This window comes from Tyto alba, unplaced genomic scaffold (genome assembly GCF_018691265.1).
Source record: "Tyto alba isolate M040663 unplaced genomic scaffold, T.alba_DEE_v4.0 Super-Scaffold_14, whole genome shotgun sequence".
Taxonomy (NCBI): domain Eukaryota; kingdom Metazoa; phylum Chordata; class Aves; order Strigiformes; family Tytonidae; genus Tyto; species Tyto alba.
The window spans coordinates 22,261,280-22,278,514 of record NW_024881276.1 but is presented as its reverse complement, the minus strand read 5'-3'; the positions used below and the strand labels follow the sequence as shown (position 1 = coordinate 22,278,514).

The 17,235-nt window shown below is 41.0% G+C and overlaps 1 protein-coding gene across 2 annotated transcripts in view; it reads left to right on the top strand.

Annotated features, from left to right (window-relative positions):
• The first annotated feature begins 3,188 nt into the window (after window positions 1-3,188).
• MED14 (mediator complex subunit 14) overlaps window positions 3,189-17,235 on the top strand; it is a 38,368-nt gene continuing 24,321 nt past the window's right edge. Inside the window, exons 1-8 of one of the 2 annotated variants that reach the window (XM_042788577.1) lie at window positions 3,189-3,620; window positions 5,507-5,533; window positions 11,251-11,356; window positions 12,052-12,225; window positions 12,986-13,115; window positions 14,711-14,839; window positions 15,226-15,333; window positions 16,564-16,696. In XM_042788577.1, the coding sequence (XP_042644511.1) occupies window positions 3,439-3,620; window positions 5,507-5,533; window positions 11,251-11,356; window positions 12,052-12,225; window positions 12,986-13,115; window positions 14,711-14,839; window positions 15,226-15,333; window positions 16,564-16,696 (989 nt within the window). In that variant the 5' untranslated portion in view covers window positions 3,189-3,438. The remainder of the gene's footprint in view (window positions 3,621-5,506; window positions 5,534-11,250; window positions 11,357-12,051; window positions 12,226-12,985; window positions 13,116-14,710; window positions 14,840-15,225; window positions 15,334-16,563; window positions 16,697-17,235) is intronic. The other variant, XM_032994477.2, reaches the window with a different exon arrangement.

Here is a 17,235-nt window from a genome sequence, read left to right as displayed (position 1 = left end):
CTGGAAAGATTTGGCAGTACTCCTGGGCTGGGAATGCCCAAGCCTTTCCTGAGCACAAAAGTCCTTTAAACCAGACTAAGCAGTGCATTACAACAGCAGCAGACTCTTACCGTAGCAGATTACCATGCCGCTCCTGCTACCTGACAGATGTCCATCACGCAGCAGAGGACACGGTGCACACAGCAGGGGCTGGCCAGGCTGATGTCTGGAGGCAGGCTGCAATGCTGGGCAGACCCCACAAGGGCATCACCCTGATTCCCTGGAGTGCCCACCAGAGCCCCCTGCCCGGCACTTCCCCGGTTCCCCTGCGGCTCTATGACACTGCCCGCACGCCATGATGAGATGAGCCAAGTCGAGCCCGTCATCAAGCTAAATGTATGGGCCAGTGAGGCGCCGCACATCGGGCCACACAGCAGGGCAGGGGTCCCAAGGCCCCACTGCGTGTGTGTGCGAGGCACTACCCGCCTGCAAGAAAGCCCGAGGAGAGAGCCGTCTGCACACGTGAGACTCACCAGGCCTGGTCTCTTCCCGTTACTACTAGAGAATTTGTCATGGGCCTTAAACGGCTGAAAATTGGAACTTGCTGAATTAAGAGGATGAACACCAATGACAGCACAGTAGAAATCTGTATTTAACTAGCCTGAAAAACCCACGCAAACACAGCCGTCCTTCTCTGCCCCACAAATGGGCACTGCCTACCTCTTAGCAAAGAGCCAGGAGGGAAGTGCGGCAGTAATCCCAAGGCTGTTAAAATGTCACTGCTTTTTAAAAGTGCTCAACAACAGATTCAGAAGTTTTGATAAAATATCATAATCCCAGTAACTAGGCAGTATAGAAACAGATCACTACAGCTGATCAAATATAAACAGAAAAATAAACCACACCTATCAAATGAGATTATATTTTATGATGAATTATCTTCTTACCCTTGCAAACTGCAAAGTTCTGTAACTCTCAATGAATCTCTCAGAGCATATAATTTAGCGACACACACTACTGTACGAAAGAATACAATTTGGATTAAGTTTCAGCACTACCCATTGCTTCTGCTTGACTATTCTCCTGAAATGCACCACTGTATTGCACCTGAAGTCTGTTTTGGTATTTGGAGAATTGCATCTGAAGAGTGCTATTTACCTTGAAGTATGAAGACCTTTTGTCATCTACATGCAACAATTTTGCATATATAGTAACTGCAGCCCACAATCAGATACACCATTAGAAATATAAATGTATATATATAAAATTGCAGGAACCGGAACCAACAGCCACAATCAGAACCAAAGCTTCATCATCCTTTTTATAACTTGAAAAATCCAACTCTGTCACCCTTCGGGGGAATGATACATTATAGAGGGGTTATCTACGGTCTACCCAACAACTGTGCAATGAATCAGGTCCACACGAAAGCACTGTGCAGGGAGCCCTCTGTCCCCCAGAAATCCTGTTACTCTTTCCAGCAAACCCACTGCCCCCAGCTTGCTCTCTCCCATAGTTCTGCCTTTGCCACCCCAGCAGGCTTCTGAAACCTATTTCTAATTCCTGCAAGCTGGGGTTTTGAATTTAGACACAATGCTCATCCTTCTTAGAGACACTTTCTCAAAGAGTGGTAGCGCTGTCAACCTCAAAGGCGAGAAGCAGCAAGGTATACCTTTCTTTTTACACGAGCATTATGTAGGCCAGTCACCTGATTTTTGAACTCCTAATACTCATCTCCAGCTTACAGTTAAAACAACTAATCTTGCCAAGTCTCCCAACAGCATGACTGTTGTGTGCACACAAGTGTAAGCCTTGAGCTTCTGAAATTTCTCTGCGACTGCTCCTCCTTTATTTGAAAATAGCATCAAGAGCTTCTTTCCTATGCAGCCATGTGGGAGGAGAGCTCAGCATGATCCCTATTGCAGCTCTTACTAACCTCTTCCCTCTGAGAGATGTGGAGAAAGGCGGCCAAGATGAGGATATCCCCCCTTCCCAGCCAAGGCTGAAAAATTCACCAAGACCAGAGCTTCCCCAAGCAAGAACAACTCTAATGGGGGAAAGTCAAATTGCATCACAACAATTTCCCACCTGCCTTTTCCTCAACAAAGTCTGAGCCTGTACCACTGAAATCAATGGGAATCTTACTATGGACTAATCCGGAAGAGATGGGGAGAGAGGAACCATAGAAAAGCCTGTATTTCTACATTACAGTTCTTATAGATAGACTAATTGCATTCCTGTGCATGTAAATTAGTGTTTTCTTCAATGTTGCAACTAGTTGGCCATAAAATGGGTACATGGCATTTATTCATGCACATAGAGGATTTATACTGTTCCTTTCCTTACAGAGCCCACTTTGGTAACCTGTGCACAAAAGAAATCTATCTTCAGTTGCTTACTGACCTCCCCTCTCCCTTCAGAAGCATCAGTTATTCTGGAAGACAGAAATACGCAAAAGCTCCCGTGGCTTTGCGTTTATCGCCACATCCCACCGACCACAGCGCTGCTTATTGCTCCTTTTCCTAGGTTTGAGTGACTTGAAAGGAGGGCGTGGAGCTAGCTACCTCTAGTCCCGATCCCCCGGCATCGCTGTGCGCCCATCACAAATGCTTCGCGTTTCCCAAGGCATTACAAAGGGATCAGCCAGCCTCGCGCTGACCCTCGTTTCCCTGACAGCCTGAAGAGCCGCATCAAAGGCTCTGTGAGACGCCAAGCCCGTAGCCGGGTTCTCCTTCAACCCGTATTTCACTGGCGCGGCCGGGTACAACGGGAGAGCCACCCCCGTTCCCTCCCCACTATTGTCTTTTACAGATGCTTCCACCGGGCGCTGCCGGGAAGCGCTCGGGGGAAGGCAGCCGCCAGCCCCGGCCATTGTCCCGAGGGCTCGTTCCACGAGCACGCCGCCATTTCCCCTCCCGCCCGCGTCTCCCCCGCGACGAGGCGGCCAGGCTCGGCCCCTACAAGCCTCCCTCCGCCGCCGCCGCCGCCGCCCGGCGCGCAACGCCAGCCTCCCGGGGCACGGCCCACCGCGCCGCCGCCCGGGGCCTCGGGGGAGGCGGGAGGGGCCGCGCGCGGGCCCTCAGGCGGCGGCAACGGCAACGCCCCAACGGCCGGGGCGCGCGGCCCCCGCCGCCACCTGCCGACCCGCTTCCCGCGTTCCCCTCCCCGGTTAGGCTTTCCCGGAAAGGTTCTCTTTCCGGTCCGCCACAGCTGTTCGCTTCCGGTTCCGTGCCCCCCCAACATGGCGGCGGCCCCTGCGCCCAGCGGGCTCTGAGCGCTGCGGAGCCGCCTCGGTGCCGCCGCCGCCGCTGCTGTTCGTCGCCCGCTCCCAGCGCCGGGGCCCGCTCCCGTCCCCGCCGCCGGCCTCCCCCCCCCTGCGGGGCGAGTCGGGCCGGGTACCGGTGCGCCGCCGGCCGCCGAGCGGTTCCTGCCCGGGGTTGAGGCGCTGCCGCCGCCGCCATGGCGCCGGTGCAGCTGGAGAGCAACCAGCTGGTGCCGGCCGGCGGGGGCCCCGCGTCAGCCCCGGCCCCGCCGGCCCCCGGAGCCGTGACAGCCGCCGCCAGCCCCGGTTATCGGCTCAGCACTCTCATCGACTTCCTCTTGCACCGGACCTACGCCGAGCTCACCGTGCTGGCCGACCTGTGAGTTGCCCCCCCCGTTTTCCCCCCACGCCGCTCCCGGCGCGGCTGCCGCCCCCCAGCCTCCCGGCAGGACGAGAGGGCTTGGCCAGGGATCTGGCCCGGGGCCGGAGTCGGGGGAGGTGGTTGCTCCTTCCCCTTCTCCCACCCTGGGGGAAGTGCCCGGTTTGTCGCCGCATCGAGCTGTTTTCGGGGTCTGGCGAAAGCTGCTGAGCGATCGGTCTTAAAGAGAGAAAAATGACCGTGAGGAACGCAGAGCAGCCCAGCGCAGGTGGTCTGGTTAAGCGCTTAAGCTCGCCCCCATGTTACTGTCAAGAAACCCAACTGTGGTGTTTGTGCCGGTACTGAAATATGTGAAGCTGAAATGTGTGAAACAGCAATATTTTCAGAGGCTGCAACTCCTTAAGCTGCTTGTGTCCTTTTAAAAGTACCGTTTGATTATTTGGGAGAAATAAAATAGTTATTTGCATTTACTTTACAATCTGCTGTGCTGATGTTGTTGTGTTTGAAGTGGCAAAGCAAAGGAATGTTTTTGAGCCAAGAAAAAATTTCCTGAAAGCATTTGGACTCTGAATAAACCTGTTTTCATTTTACTTTGTTTAACCTTAGAGGTTCTTGTGGGGAACCTGTATGTTTTAAGAAGTGACATACAGAACAAATGAAAAAAAAAAATTATAGTACTTGTAAAATACCATATCTGGTAAGTGTGCAATCAGAGTTTTGCTTGATTTGGGGTTAAGAGTGTTCAAACTCTGGAAAGGACAAGGAGTTTTAGAATTTTAGTTTGTTTTGGAAGAACGTACAAAATGACAGTCAAGAAGTCTTTCCTGTATGTTTATGGTATGTGTAGGCAGTAATTGTTACTGTATGCTTTCTTGTAGGAGCATGTGCCTGTGATGTCTTTTATTCTTGTTGTAAGGTGTAGAACAGGTCCTTTTCGCTTAAGTACATAATTAAGGTACAAAACAAAATGGGTGGTGTGAGCAACACATAGGGAATGCTCTGGGCACTTTGATTTAGGAAGTAGTTTATAAGCTATGTGATGTCCCTTCCAAAAGCAGAGTGAGCTGGATTTTTCCACTGCATTGCCCCATGAAGTATGGATTTGGCTAGTAGAAAGCCCATCTGGAAAGTATTCTTCTCCTTCCCTCCAACAAAATTATTTCTCATTCTTTTACCAGCACCAGCCTAGTGCTAGAATAAAACAAAACAAAACAAGCTTTTTAAATGAGATGCCTGTGATACCTGTAGAACACTACAGAAATACAGTCCCCTCACTGCAGTAGTATCTGTCGCACAGGTGGTTGATATTCTGGAGTATGGCATTTCTCCACTTGTAGACTGATTAAAAAGGGAGGAGAAACTCATTTTAGGCAAGTCAGGAAACAGCCTATTTTAACACCTGCTGCAGACGTTCTAGGATTGCTACTATGAATTCATTAACTCTAGCCATGGATGCTTAGTGAGAGTCATCAATTACAAATCACAGGCAGTGATACTATATGACTTAGTAGATTAGCAGAAATCTTGGGATTTCAGCACCCTTGATCAAGCTTTTACATTAATTTGACCAGTTCCAGCTTACCTGGTACAGACTAGTGGCAGGTGCCCTGTGGTTCTGTTATACACCTGATTTTAATTCTGTTTTCCCTCCCATAACTAAGCTGCTTTCTAGAGCTGTCAAGCTTCTTCCTTTATCAAACATGTAATTTCATTGTATTTAGGAAACATTTACAGTTGTAGAAATTTTGAAATGCTCTTTATAGGTATGTAGAAGTTCTTCTGCTGCTTTGAAAGTTACTAACAAATCTCTAGGAGTGTGAAATATAATAGAAAAATATATAATATGCTTTCTTTTTCTTTTTTTTTTTTTCTCCTTTTTAATATAGGTTACCAAGAAAGACTGATATGGAAAGGTGAGTTACAATAAGACAGTCTGTAAGGTGTGTTAAAATATAGAACTTTGTTTAGGATGTTAAGATTAATATGTTTAAATATGTGTAAATAAATGTTTAAATAAAATCTTTTTCTCCTAATTTTAGGTTTTATGCAAGAAAACAAAGCTTGTCTGTCTTGCTGACACTACATAGTTTCAAGATTTTTCTCAGCAATTTTTCTCAAAGGCAATAATAGTTTTTGTTGGGTTTTGGTTTTGTTGTTGTATGGGCTTTTTGTTTTGGTTTGGTTTGGTTTTTTTGTTGTTACACAGTTCAGTAGCATACTGTTGCTGTTATAGTAGGTGAACTCTGCTAAGGCAATTTTTCTCTTCATGAATCTTGAAAGAATGAAGTGACAGTAAGGCTGATGTGAAATGGAACCTAAATAGATTCTAGTTAGTGTGATCAACTTTTTGTTCAGAAGAAGCAGTTCAACACTGAAAACAATGTAAAAACCTCTTTTCTGCTTTTTTCCATGTTACCTGATCTTTCTTATCATGAGCACTGTTTTTTTTACTTGTGTTCTATGTGGTTTGGAAGTGCAAAGATTGTTAGAGAACAAATGTAAGCGACCAGAACAGGCCTTTCCTATGCTGCTGCCACCTCCCAAGATGAAAGAACTTGATTTACTTTTTTGTTTCTTTGAATAAATTTTATGGATTCCATCAGAAAATTGTTTCCTCTAATTGTGTTGACATGTTATTTGACCTGGTTTTCTTTGGAGGCATATAGCAGCGATAATATTCTTAAGAATGTTAATAAAGAATTCTGTGAAGCAGGATGATCATTAATTCAGTTTTCAAATCTGTTAAAATTCTTATAACATGTTGTGGAATTAATTCCATTTTTCAGGGAATCATAATCTGGGATGATTCCTTGTGGTCCTTTTCCTTATGCATAATATTTTTATGAAGAGAAACAATCTGGGTTTCGTTGTTGTTTTGTTTTGTTTGTAATTATTACTCTGTTTGCTGAGGAATTTACATCCAGCTTAGGTCCAGAGCTCCCTCATACTGTTGGGGGGGCTTCTCCTATCTGGATGTTTAACATTTCTCCGTAAAGCTGGAATCTGTGCAGGTTTGGAGCAACAACTTATGTCCTAATGGATTACAGATAGAAGAAAATAAGACAGCCTTCAACAGTTACAAAGAATGTCCTGCAATTGAAATTGTCTTGAAATTACATGTTCACATCTTTGTTAGCTTTGACTTGCAACTCTTCTTGGTGAAGTGTCTTGCCAGCTCTCGGAGGAAATCTGTAGGGAATGTAATTTTATTATCCAGATTATTCTTCCTAGCTTTGAGAGCTGTAATGGCAGCAGTAGTTGGGCTTCAAGCTCTGTTTCTTGAAGCTAGCCTGGTGACATGGCATACATGCTTTGGTGAAGATGTGAAGGTTCACATAAATTTTAAGTTTATTACTACAGTGTCTAGCTAAAAGATGCCACGATAATAGAAACTGATAGGAAATTATACATCATAGTATAACATGGCTTTTCTTTGTAAAGGGTCATTTATTAGTTATAAGTTATAGGAAGAAATAACTTGCAACAAGAAATGGTTGGATTAAAAAAACATTAGTACTATGGTGTAAAATTAATAGTGCTGAGTTCTGGGGGAAATCCAGGGGTTTTCTTCTTGATAATGGAGACCTTTTTTTTGCTCTGCATTCTTTATCTTTTCCTTTTTATCCTCCAATACAGTGAAATATGTGGGAAACTTTTATCTAACTACAGTAGTGGCTGTATAAGATTTAACTGGAACTTGCATTGTAATGACTTTGCAAGGCCCTGTTTTCTTTTGTGGGGAAGTGAAAGGTAAAACCTTACACCTGCGTTCCTGAATGAACAGTTGCTGCTGAGAAGTATTTAAAAGAGAAGTATTGATAAGATATTTCAAAGAACTATATAAACATACTGTTTTCCTAAAAAGAGGCAGTTTTCCTACTGGTTTTGCAGTAGTTGATGAACAAGACTGTTACTTTGCAAACTTGTAGCAAAGACTATCATCTACGCAAGACTGAAAAAAAAGGATTCAGAACTGTTGTAAAAATGTTATTCATGACTTGAACAACAGTGCAATTCCCTAATTTTTGCAAAACATTGAGTTTCATTCTTTTCTAATGACAAAACGGCGGTTATTTTACTCCTGTCATAGACACAGATAATAATTTTGGTTAGAATGGTACTTTGGAGATATTTCATCCAATCCTCTGTTTGAAGTAAGAGATGGTTTCAAAGTTGGTTCAGGTTGCTTAGGATCATATTCAAATGAGTTTCAAATACCTTTGAGAATGGAAATCCTACAACCTTGATGGGCAACCTGCTTCAGTCTTTGACCACCTCACTGTGTTTTGCTTTGTTTTCCTAATATCTAACTAGTTTTTCACTGTTTTAGTTGGTGGCTGTTGTCTCTCAGCCTTTTGCACTTTTGAGAAGAGTCTGGTTCCATCTTCTTTATACCGCCCCTTTAGATATTTGAAGATTGCTGTAGGATCTCACCACAGCCTCCTCTTCTTAAGCAGAAGCAAACACAAGCTCCCTCAGTCCCTCCTTGTATGTCATGTTCCAGTCCCTAACCCTCTTTTGTACAGCAGTACCTTTCTTGGCTAGGGACCATAAAACTAGACACAGTGCTTCACATGTAGTCTCATAAATGCTGACTCAAGGTGAATAATCATATTCCTTCACCTAGGCTGCACTGGTGCTAATACAGACTGTCATTGTTGAAGGGCACATTGCTGATGCCTGTTCACCCACCCGTCAGGACCCCCAGGTCCACTTCTGCAGAGCTGCTGCTTAGTACCCAGCCTGTGCTGTTACATTAAGTTGTTTGGTTCCAGTTGCAGGACTTCGCATGTGGTTTTGCTGAACTTCATGAGGTTCCTGTCAACCAGTTTCTCCAGCTAGCAGAGATCCCTCCCACCATTTTGGCATTACCTACAAACTTCAAAGAGTTCATTCCTTCACATCATGCAGGTGTTAAATTGTATTGGCCCCAGTTTTGGCCCTTAAGGAACTCCACTGGTAACCAGCATTAAAGAAGTCCAACTGGTAGCTAGTCACAGCCTGGCAATCCAGACAGTTTTTCATCTACCTTGTAGTCCACTTACCCATGCCATATCTCTCCAGCTTAGCTACAAGGATACTATGGGAGGTCTTGTCAAAGGCTGTGCAAAAGTCATTGTAAATGCCTCTTCTGTTCTCCTCTTGCCCATAGAGCTGTTCATCCTGTAGAAGGCAGTTGCACTTATCAGGGATGGTTTGCCCTTGGCAAATCTGTGCTGGCTGTTCCCAGGCTACCTTCATATTTGTTATCTGTTTGGATATAGCTTCTAAAGTTATTTGTTCCATGAATTTTCTTCTTTGCTGAGCTTAGGCCAACTGGCTTATAGGTCCCTAGATCTTTCTTGACCTTGAAGAAAGGCGTGATGTTTGCCTTTTTCCAGTCATCATGACCTTTGATCACTGTGGCCTTTTGAAAATGATAGAGAGCAACTTTACAGTGGCATGTGTCAGCTTCTTCAGCACCCTTGGATGTATGTCAAGCTTGCTTAAGTGGTCCTTAACTTGATACTCTTCTACTGTAACTAATGCTTCACTCTCCCACACTCAGCCACTAGTCTGAAGGATCTGAAATCCCTGACAGCAGAACTTAGCAGCAAAGACCAAGGTAAAGAATGCACTGAGTACTGTGGTCATTAGAAAGCTTTTTAATGTGCTTTGTTTTCATAGGCCTTATAAATGTACTCTTTCCTTAAGTTTCATCTTCCTTGAATAAATTTATTTGTGCAGCCCAACATAAGGTCCTGTGTGTATAATGAAGGACAAAAGGATATAGCAAAGTTGAAAGGCTTTGGGTTCTTAGTAAAGAAGTAGATAGATGTGGATTCCCAACGCAGTTGTCTGTCAGGGATGATAGTGGTGGTTCTGGAAGCAGAATTCTGTCAAGTAGAAGTAATGAGTCTTCTGTAACTTCATAAATGTGGTATTAATGGAACAGTTACTGGAATACTGTATCTAGATTTATCAATAATTATTAAATTGCTTTTATCTTGTTGGGGGTTTTTTGGGGGTGTGTGTGTCTACCTTTTATTTCCGGTCACGGAATATCAGTTTTGATTTTTCTTGCTATTGTGCTGTTCTCACTGTAGAAGTTTGATTGACATAACTACTAGACTTTAGCATCTTCCCTATAGAGTTTTTCTGAGAGATTACTGGCATTCTGAAGTCTCAGTAGACATCCTTCAAATCCAGTAAAGTTTTTCTGTATCTTTCAAAATTCTCAACATCTTGTTTTCATAGTGTGGTTACTATTAGAGCACTATGTACGTACAGCAGTTTATCCACCACTTGAAATGTATCAGGCTGAACACCGTTCTAAAACATATGCTCTAGAATGTAGAGAAGTTGTTGGCTTAATGCCCAAGCTCTTGGATGAGATTTGTAGTATATAATATAAGAAACTGGACCAGATGGTATTAGTTGTGCTTCTGGACTAAATATTTATCTGCTACAAACAGATTATGCTTTACTTATTGCACAAAAGAGTTAAAACCTCGTTACGCCAGCACTTTCAGCAGAAACAAGCTCAATGTATGTTATGTGTTTTACAGATTAGGTTCAGAAGGAGGTGCAACTTCTGTATGGTAGAAGTCAATATCTGTTGCACTGATTAATGTTCTTTTTGTCCATGCGCTTTTGTTACTTTAGAAGAGCATATCAGGAAAATGTCTTGGGTTTGTGTTATTTTTTTTGACAAAGTAACTAGAAACCCATGGTGAAATTAATGAATTGAATGTGTAGAAAGGGAGGAAAACCTCTATAAGCAGTAGATGAAATGGTATTTCAGAGTGTATGGTATTACAGATCTACACTGTAGATTTGCGTGTATGTTGTCTAATGCATCTACAATGTAGATTTGTGATGAAGGGGGAAAATCTGGGTGTGCCCCCTATTACATTCTCTTTCATGAAAAATAGCTCTTAAGATACGCAAACATACACTGCCTCATTTTGATTATCTCATACAAAGCATGGTGGGAGGAATATTGACTATCACTAATTTTTCCTTATCCTACTTTGCAAGGCAGGAATGGAGAGGAGAGTAAAAGGCGGGGGGGGGGTTGGTTTGTAGTCTTCCTCCCTTCTTTCCCTCCCCCCCCACCCCGCCCCGGCAAAATGGTAGCATATTGTAACATACTATGTAAGAGGTCTTAAAATTACTAGAGTGATACTTTTAGTATCTGATTTTTTTTTTTTTTTTTTTTTTTTTAGTAAATGTCAGTGTAATGTTATTGCCAGGTCCTGTAACCCTCAGGTGTATTGCCTTGTCTACTTTAAACTTAATCATAAACCCTGGGGAAATCCTGTAAGAGGTATAAAAATAATTCCGTTGTGTTCACTATGAAATTGTTTCTCTTAAAATCAGTGATTAATTCATGTGAGTATGGTATGCTTTTTTGTTTCTCCAGACAGTCTTGGTTGCTTAAAATGCATGTACATTGTTAGCATTTAGGTATTCTGAACAGTGAGCTGCTTTTTTTTTTCTTGTTCTAATCATAAAGCCATATGTTTGTGATGCTGCCATTAACACAATTAGAAGTCATCATTACAGCTTTTTGTAATTGTCACAGAGTTAAACTGCAGCTTTTTTATGTGTCTGATCACTGACTTAATGTACATTTGTTTTTTTCCAGAAAAATTGAAATAGTGCAGTTTGCAAGTCGCACTCGTCAACTGTTTGTTCGTCTGTTAGCCTTAGTCAAATGGGCTAATAATGCTGGAAAGGTGGAAAAGTGTGCGGTAAGTTAGCAACAGAGATTGGTATGAAATAATCTCTAAGTGATACAGGATTTTGGTACACGCTAAATTATCCCTACTATAGAAGATTTTTAAAAAAAAAAAAAAAGCCTATTTCATAGACAAATAAATATTAAATTATAACCAATTTCTTCCTATTCAGAAATTGTTTAATATTATCTTTTAACAGTTCATGTTCCCCAAAACTCTTTAGTGGCAAAAAATGTGGCTTGTCTACACGTAGTTTCAGGAGTGCTTTGGGGTTAGGTGATAGGACAGGGAAGATGGAGATTTCGGTGTGTTGGTTCTTATCACTTTCGTCCTGCTCTTGGAATAAGAATAAAGTCCAGCATGTTGCAAAAAAACGAGCCACAAGTGATTACAAACAAGTATGGTTACATTCCAGTAGCAATCATCAGATAAAGGGCTGTGAGACTTTTATAGGTCCTTCACAGCATCAGAAATGGCATGCACATTTAAAGTGTACTTGCGTACAAATGTAAGAAATGGCCAGAATGTTCATTCTTTCTTTGTTTCATAGATGTGATTACTTTAATTGGCAGTGACAGATAAAGTCATCTCAGTCATGTGCGTTAGGTGAACTGAATAAAACAGGGTATTGATTTGTGCAGTGTTTGGACACATAGCTTTTCTTTTCTTTTTTTCTTTTTTTTTTTTTTTTTCCTTTTCCTCTACAGATGATATCAAGTTTTTTAGATCAGCAAGCCATTCTGTTTGTGGACACTGCTGATCGTCTGGCATCGCTAGCTAGAGATGCTTTAGTTCATGCTCGTCTACCTAGTTTTGCTATCCCATACGCTATTGATGTTCTGACAACTGGATCATACCCACGTCTGCCTACCTGCATTAGGGTAAATAATGCTACCATGTGTTGGGGGGTGGGGGGCAGAACCCCCTGTACAGTATCAAGTGCATGTTAATGAAACTATTTGTCTATGTGCACATGGAACCGTAGTTTAATACAGGCCTAGTGCCAAGTCTCTGTAGTCTCTCTTGCTCATGCAGAACGCTTCCTATTTGAACAAATTATGCTTTCCCAGTAAAACATTCTCTCCATTTAAGCTAGTTCTGCTCTAGGCTGAGTACGGTAGCAACTCTTCTTGGTTCTCTAAGTATTTATACATACTAAGCCACCATCCTAGAAAAATGAAGTGTGAAAAGGAGATCTGTTGTTAGAGTTTTTGCCTGTATTTGGAAATCTAGTGAAATACTTAACTGTTCTCTTGAATGCTACTGCCTTTTCGTACTATTAAAATACAGAGTAACAGGATTTTGTGAAGTAACATCAACAGTAGTACCTGTGACTTAGAACTGTAGCTACAGATAAGGATTGACTTTGAAGTCTTAGTATTTAAAAACAAGTTTAGTCTGATGTAAAGCCCTGAATTTATTTAATTGATCCAAGTTGAGCAATTTTATTCAGTGGTTAGTCTCATGGAAAATGTAATCAACTAGAAACCAAATCTGAGTGTAAGATCCAAAACTTTGCTCTGTGTAACAGCCTGTAGTACTTATATTTTCAGACTTAGTCTGGTTAGTTTTCACCATTGCTACTGTCAATGTACTATGCATGTCTGAGATATGTACACTTGTTTGTGTTTATTTTAACAGGATAAAATAATCCCTCCTGACCCAATAACAAAGAGTGAGAAGCAAACCACACTTCATCAGCTAAATCAGATTCTTCGACACCGACTAGTGACTACTGATCTCCCTCCACAGCTGGCAAATCTTACAGTTGGTAAGAACTGGGATTACTTTTTGAAGAATACATTATTGCAGGCTGATCTGAAATTGTTGCTCTAGTGCTAAAGCAAAGCTAAAAGGTAGCTTAAGTGAAACCATTAGGCATTCTTCATCTATTAAGACTGGGATCCTGTCTCTGTATGACATCAAAATATGTGTTTTCCCCTTTTCAGAGATGAGGGCACTGATAATACTTTAAGTTAATGTTCATATGCAATTTAATTAAACTGTGAGGTCTTTCTGTAGAAACTCTTTGTACTTTAGCTTAAACAAGTCAATCTAAAGTTTCTTTTAAAATCTGTTTTGATATTCATTTTCCTGTGTAGAATTTGTTTGTATTTCTGCATGCCTTTTGTTCTGTCTCACTGCAGTGCCGGATCTCTGAATCTGTTTTCAGATGTCTGTTTTCATTTAGACATTAAGACAACCTTTTTTACAGGAAGGGTGGCTATAAACTGGACTAGGTTATTGCAGAATCGCAGAGAATAGGGCTGGAATGGGCCTAGACTGTGCTTTTAACTAAGACAAGGTTAGCCATGTGTAAACTATACCCCACAGACCTCGATCAAAGATGTTTCTGAAAAATCTTAGTAGTAGTTTTCACTGGTCCCTATTGGAAGTGTTCGCATGTCAGTATTAAAGCCATTTTTGTCTAATGAAAGTGTAAATGGATATATGTCTGAGCTCTTCAGATTTTTCAGTTAACTGAATATTTCAATAACTATTAGTTTCTGGTTTAGGTTTTGGTTTGTTTTAAGAGCATGTCTGGGATACTTTTGAAAATGAAACTTTGTGAGTTAATATGTTAAAATTTCTATAGGAATATTTCTCTATGTATAAAATTGTAAAGGTATATGACATGTTTTGTTAAGTAATTGAGAGCAAGGTTGACCTGAAGGTTATAGTAAGGGCTTGTACTGAATTGGTTGCTCTGCCACTCATTTTCTTTATGACCTTGCTTACATAATTTTGACAATCTTTGTTCCCAGTTCTTGAAACCGATAGCAGTGTTCACAAAGGTGTGAGGATATATATGTCAATTAGATATATAGTGTACACAGTCTTTGCTTCTGTGCATATATAAATTATGCAAAATCTTATCTTCCTCACATGAAAATGGAGTTATAGTATTTTAATGTTAAATAAATAATTTGCAGTGAGATGTGTTTCCAGGGCTAGATTTCAGCCTGGGCTGAGATCATGTTCTCAACCTCTTTTGAATACTGCTTAAAGTATTCATTGTTGATATAGAAAAGAATTGGAAAAATTAACACAGGCATTTTGTTTATGTAACTTGTCAGTCTGGTAGTCAGCTCAGTGTTACTTTCTACTATAGTAGCACAAGTGTTAACAAGTTATCATGACTAAGGTCCTGCTGTTCTCGACAATTTGGTACCTCTGTCCATGCTGCTTATTGATACTGGTTCTGTTGCAGAAGCAACTCTGAAGTCTTCAGAGTTGTACAAAAACATAAGCAACAGAGCAGAAACCATAGAGAAGTAATCCATTGTGAGTGCCAGGAGCTACGACACTGATATTTTGAGGCATCTCAGGAGACTGAGTAGAATAAAACATTTTTTTCTTCCTTAGCTAATGGCCGTGTGAAGTTCCGAGTTGAGGGTGAGTTTGAGGCCACCTTGACAGTGATGGGTGATGACCCTGACATCCCCTGGCGCCTTCTCAAGCTGGAAATTTTGGTTGAAGACAAGGAAACTGGTGGTAAAAAAAAAAAAAAAAAAAAAAAAAAATCAAACCTTTACAATTTTTTTTTTTTTAACATCATGTTCAATTCTGCTGATAAGTCTTGTTTATATTCGGTCTTTTGCATATCACAACTTAAGATAATGAAGCTGTACATATTTGTCCTGTTTTCATCTTGCTCTATGTGCTTTTTATACCTTAACAATAGTAGACTCTGAAAGTATAGTAGACTGACTGAAATTCCTGGAGTAAACCAATAATTTTGTGATTTTGTTAGAAATTCTGGTATGGAAATTGCTCAGTACAGTTGTATCTTCTTTTCTTTTTAATTTATTAATGTATTTAATTATTTTAAATACCTAGTTTCCTGATGTCTAATGTGAATTATTTTTAATTCATGAAAGATGGTCGAGCCTTGGTTCACAGCATGCAGATCAACTTCATTCATCAGTTGGTCCAGTCGCGGCTGTTTGCTGATGAAAAGCCACTTCAGGACATGTACAGCTGTCTGCGTATCCTTCTGAAAGTTGTTTCTGAATAAGCTGTTTAATATGGCCTTGCTTTTTCTAGTAGGTGAAGGTCAAGAAAGCTAGGGGGAAATGTCTGGATGTGGAGTAAAAATGAAGACCTTGAAAACAGTTATTCTCAGGTGCCAGCATGTAAAATCTGATTTTACAGATTTGATCAGCAAAGGTAGAGGTGAGGTACTGTCCTGGTTTTGGCTGGGATAGAGCTAATTTTTCTTCTTAGTAGCTAGAATAGTGCTGTGTTTTGGATTCAGAATGGGATTTGGTATAAGAATGTTGATAATATACTGGTGTTTTCAGTTGTTGCTAAGAAATCAAGGACTTCTCAGCTTCCCATGTCCTGCTAATGTGCAAGTGTACAAGAAGGTGGGAGCCGAGCCAGAGCAACAGACCCAAATTGGCCAATGGAGTATTCCATACCATACAATGTCATGCTCAGTATATAAACTGGACAGGAGTGGGGGGGTGTGTGGAGTTGACAAGGAGGGGTGGATCGCTGCTCAAGCATTGGTTGGAGTGTGATGAGCAATCATATTGTGCATCACTTGTCTTTTCTTGGGTTTCATTTCCCTCTCTTTTTGTTACATTTCTTTTCATGATTATTATTATTATATTTTATTACTACTATTGTTACATTTTAGTTTAGCTTAGTTATTAAACTGTTCTTATGCAACCTATGAATTTTACTTTTTTTTCAGTTGTCCTCTCCATCCCACTGGGAGAGGGGAGCAGTGAGTGAGTGGAATAATAAAATGAGATATAGCACGTGCAGGAAGTAGTGCAGTGATTTTCTATGTACAAAGGACAAATTACTTGACAATGTGAAATGGGTTTCAGTGGAACAGTTTCTGCAGAAACAGAGTCATGTTATTTTAGGGTGACCACGGGAGATGGGATTAGTGGTAACTATAGGGTGAATTGAATTTCTTTGTTAGTAATCTTCTTTTAGAGAAAAGATTATCAGAGTTAAAGTCTATAAGAATAAAGCTGTTGTGACAGTCTTGTCTAACACCCTGCCCTAAACAGGAGTTAAAAAAAAAAAAAGGCAAAAAAACCCTGAGAAATATTTGATGCTGTTTATATGCCTTTATCTCTCTCTGGATTAGTACCTTAGTGTTATTTCATACAGCATCTTGTCTGACTTTGGTGTCAAATGGATATATGCAGTGTACAGACTTTTTGGATATCTTGTATTTTCTTAGCTCCATTCATTAGACTCCTTCTGCTTAGCACTTCAGTTGGAAGTCTTGCATTCACAAACACTAATGCTGATTCGAGAGCGCTGGGGTGACCTTGTGCAAGTGGAGCGGTATCATGCAGGGAAATGTCTCTCGCTGTCTGTTTGGAAGTAAGTTAAATTTAAAAGGGTGGTTAACAAACAATAAATGAAATAATAAGGGATTTTCATTTACTAAGCTTGAGACAGAATTTTCAGAACTGTACTTTTTCTCATGTGAGATTTCTGAATTCCTGTAATTAAGTACCGAAACATGTTGCTTGACTTGCAGACAAGTGAGAAGTACATTAATGTACAGGGGAACAATGAATACAGTTATAAATCAGCTCATATTTACACAGATATCTAAATAAATTAATTAGTTCTTTGTCAGTCTTTTACTATATTTATTGCTTGACTTGCACTAGATAAAATTCAAAAAAGCAATCTAAATGCTTTTGTGATTGTGCTGAATTTGTAGCCATCTAAAACTTCTTCATGTAGTTATAGTTTACCAGCAGTTCTGCATTAAAATGTAAACTAAACCAAATGCTTTTTTTTTTTTTTTTTCAGTTCAGCTGACACAGTCTTATTTTTAACCAGAACTCTCGGAATCAAGGCTTAGCTACTGAAAAGCGTATTTTCTGCTATTCCAGTTACATGGTTTAATT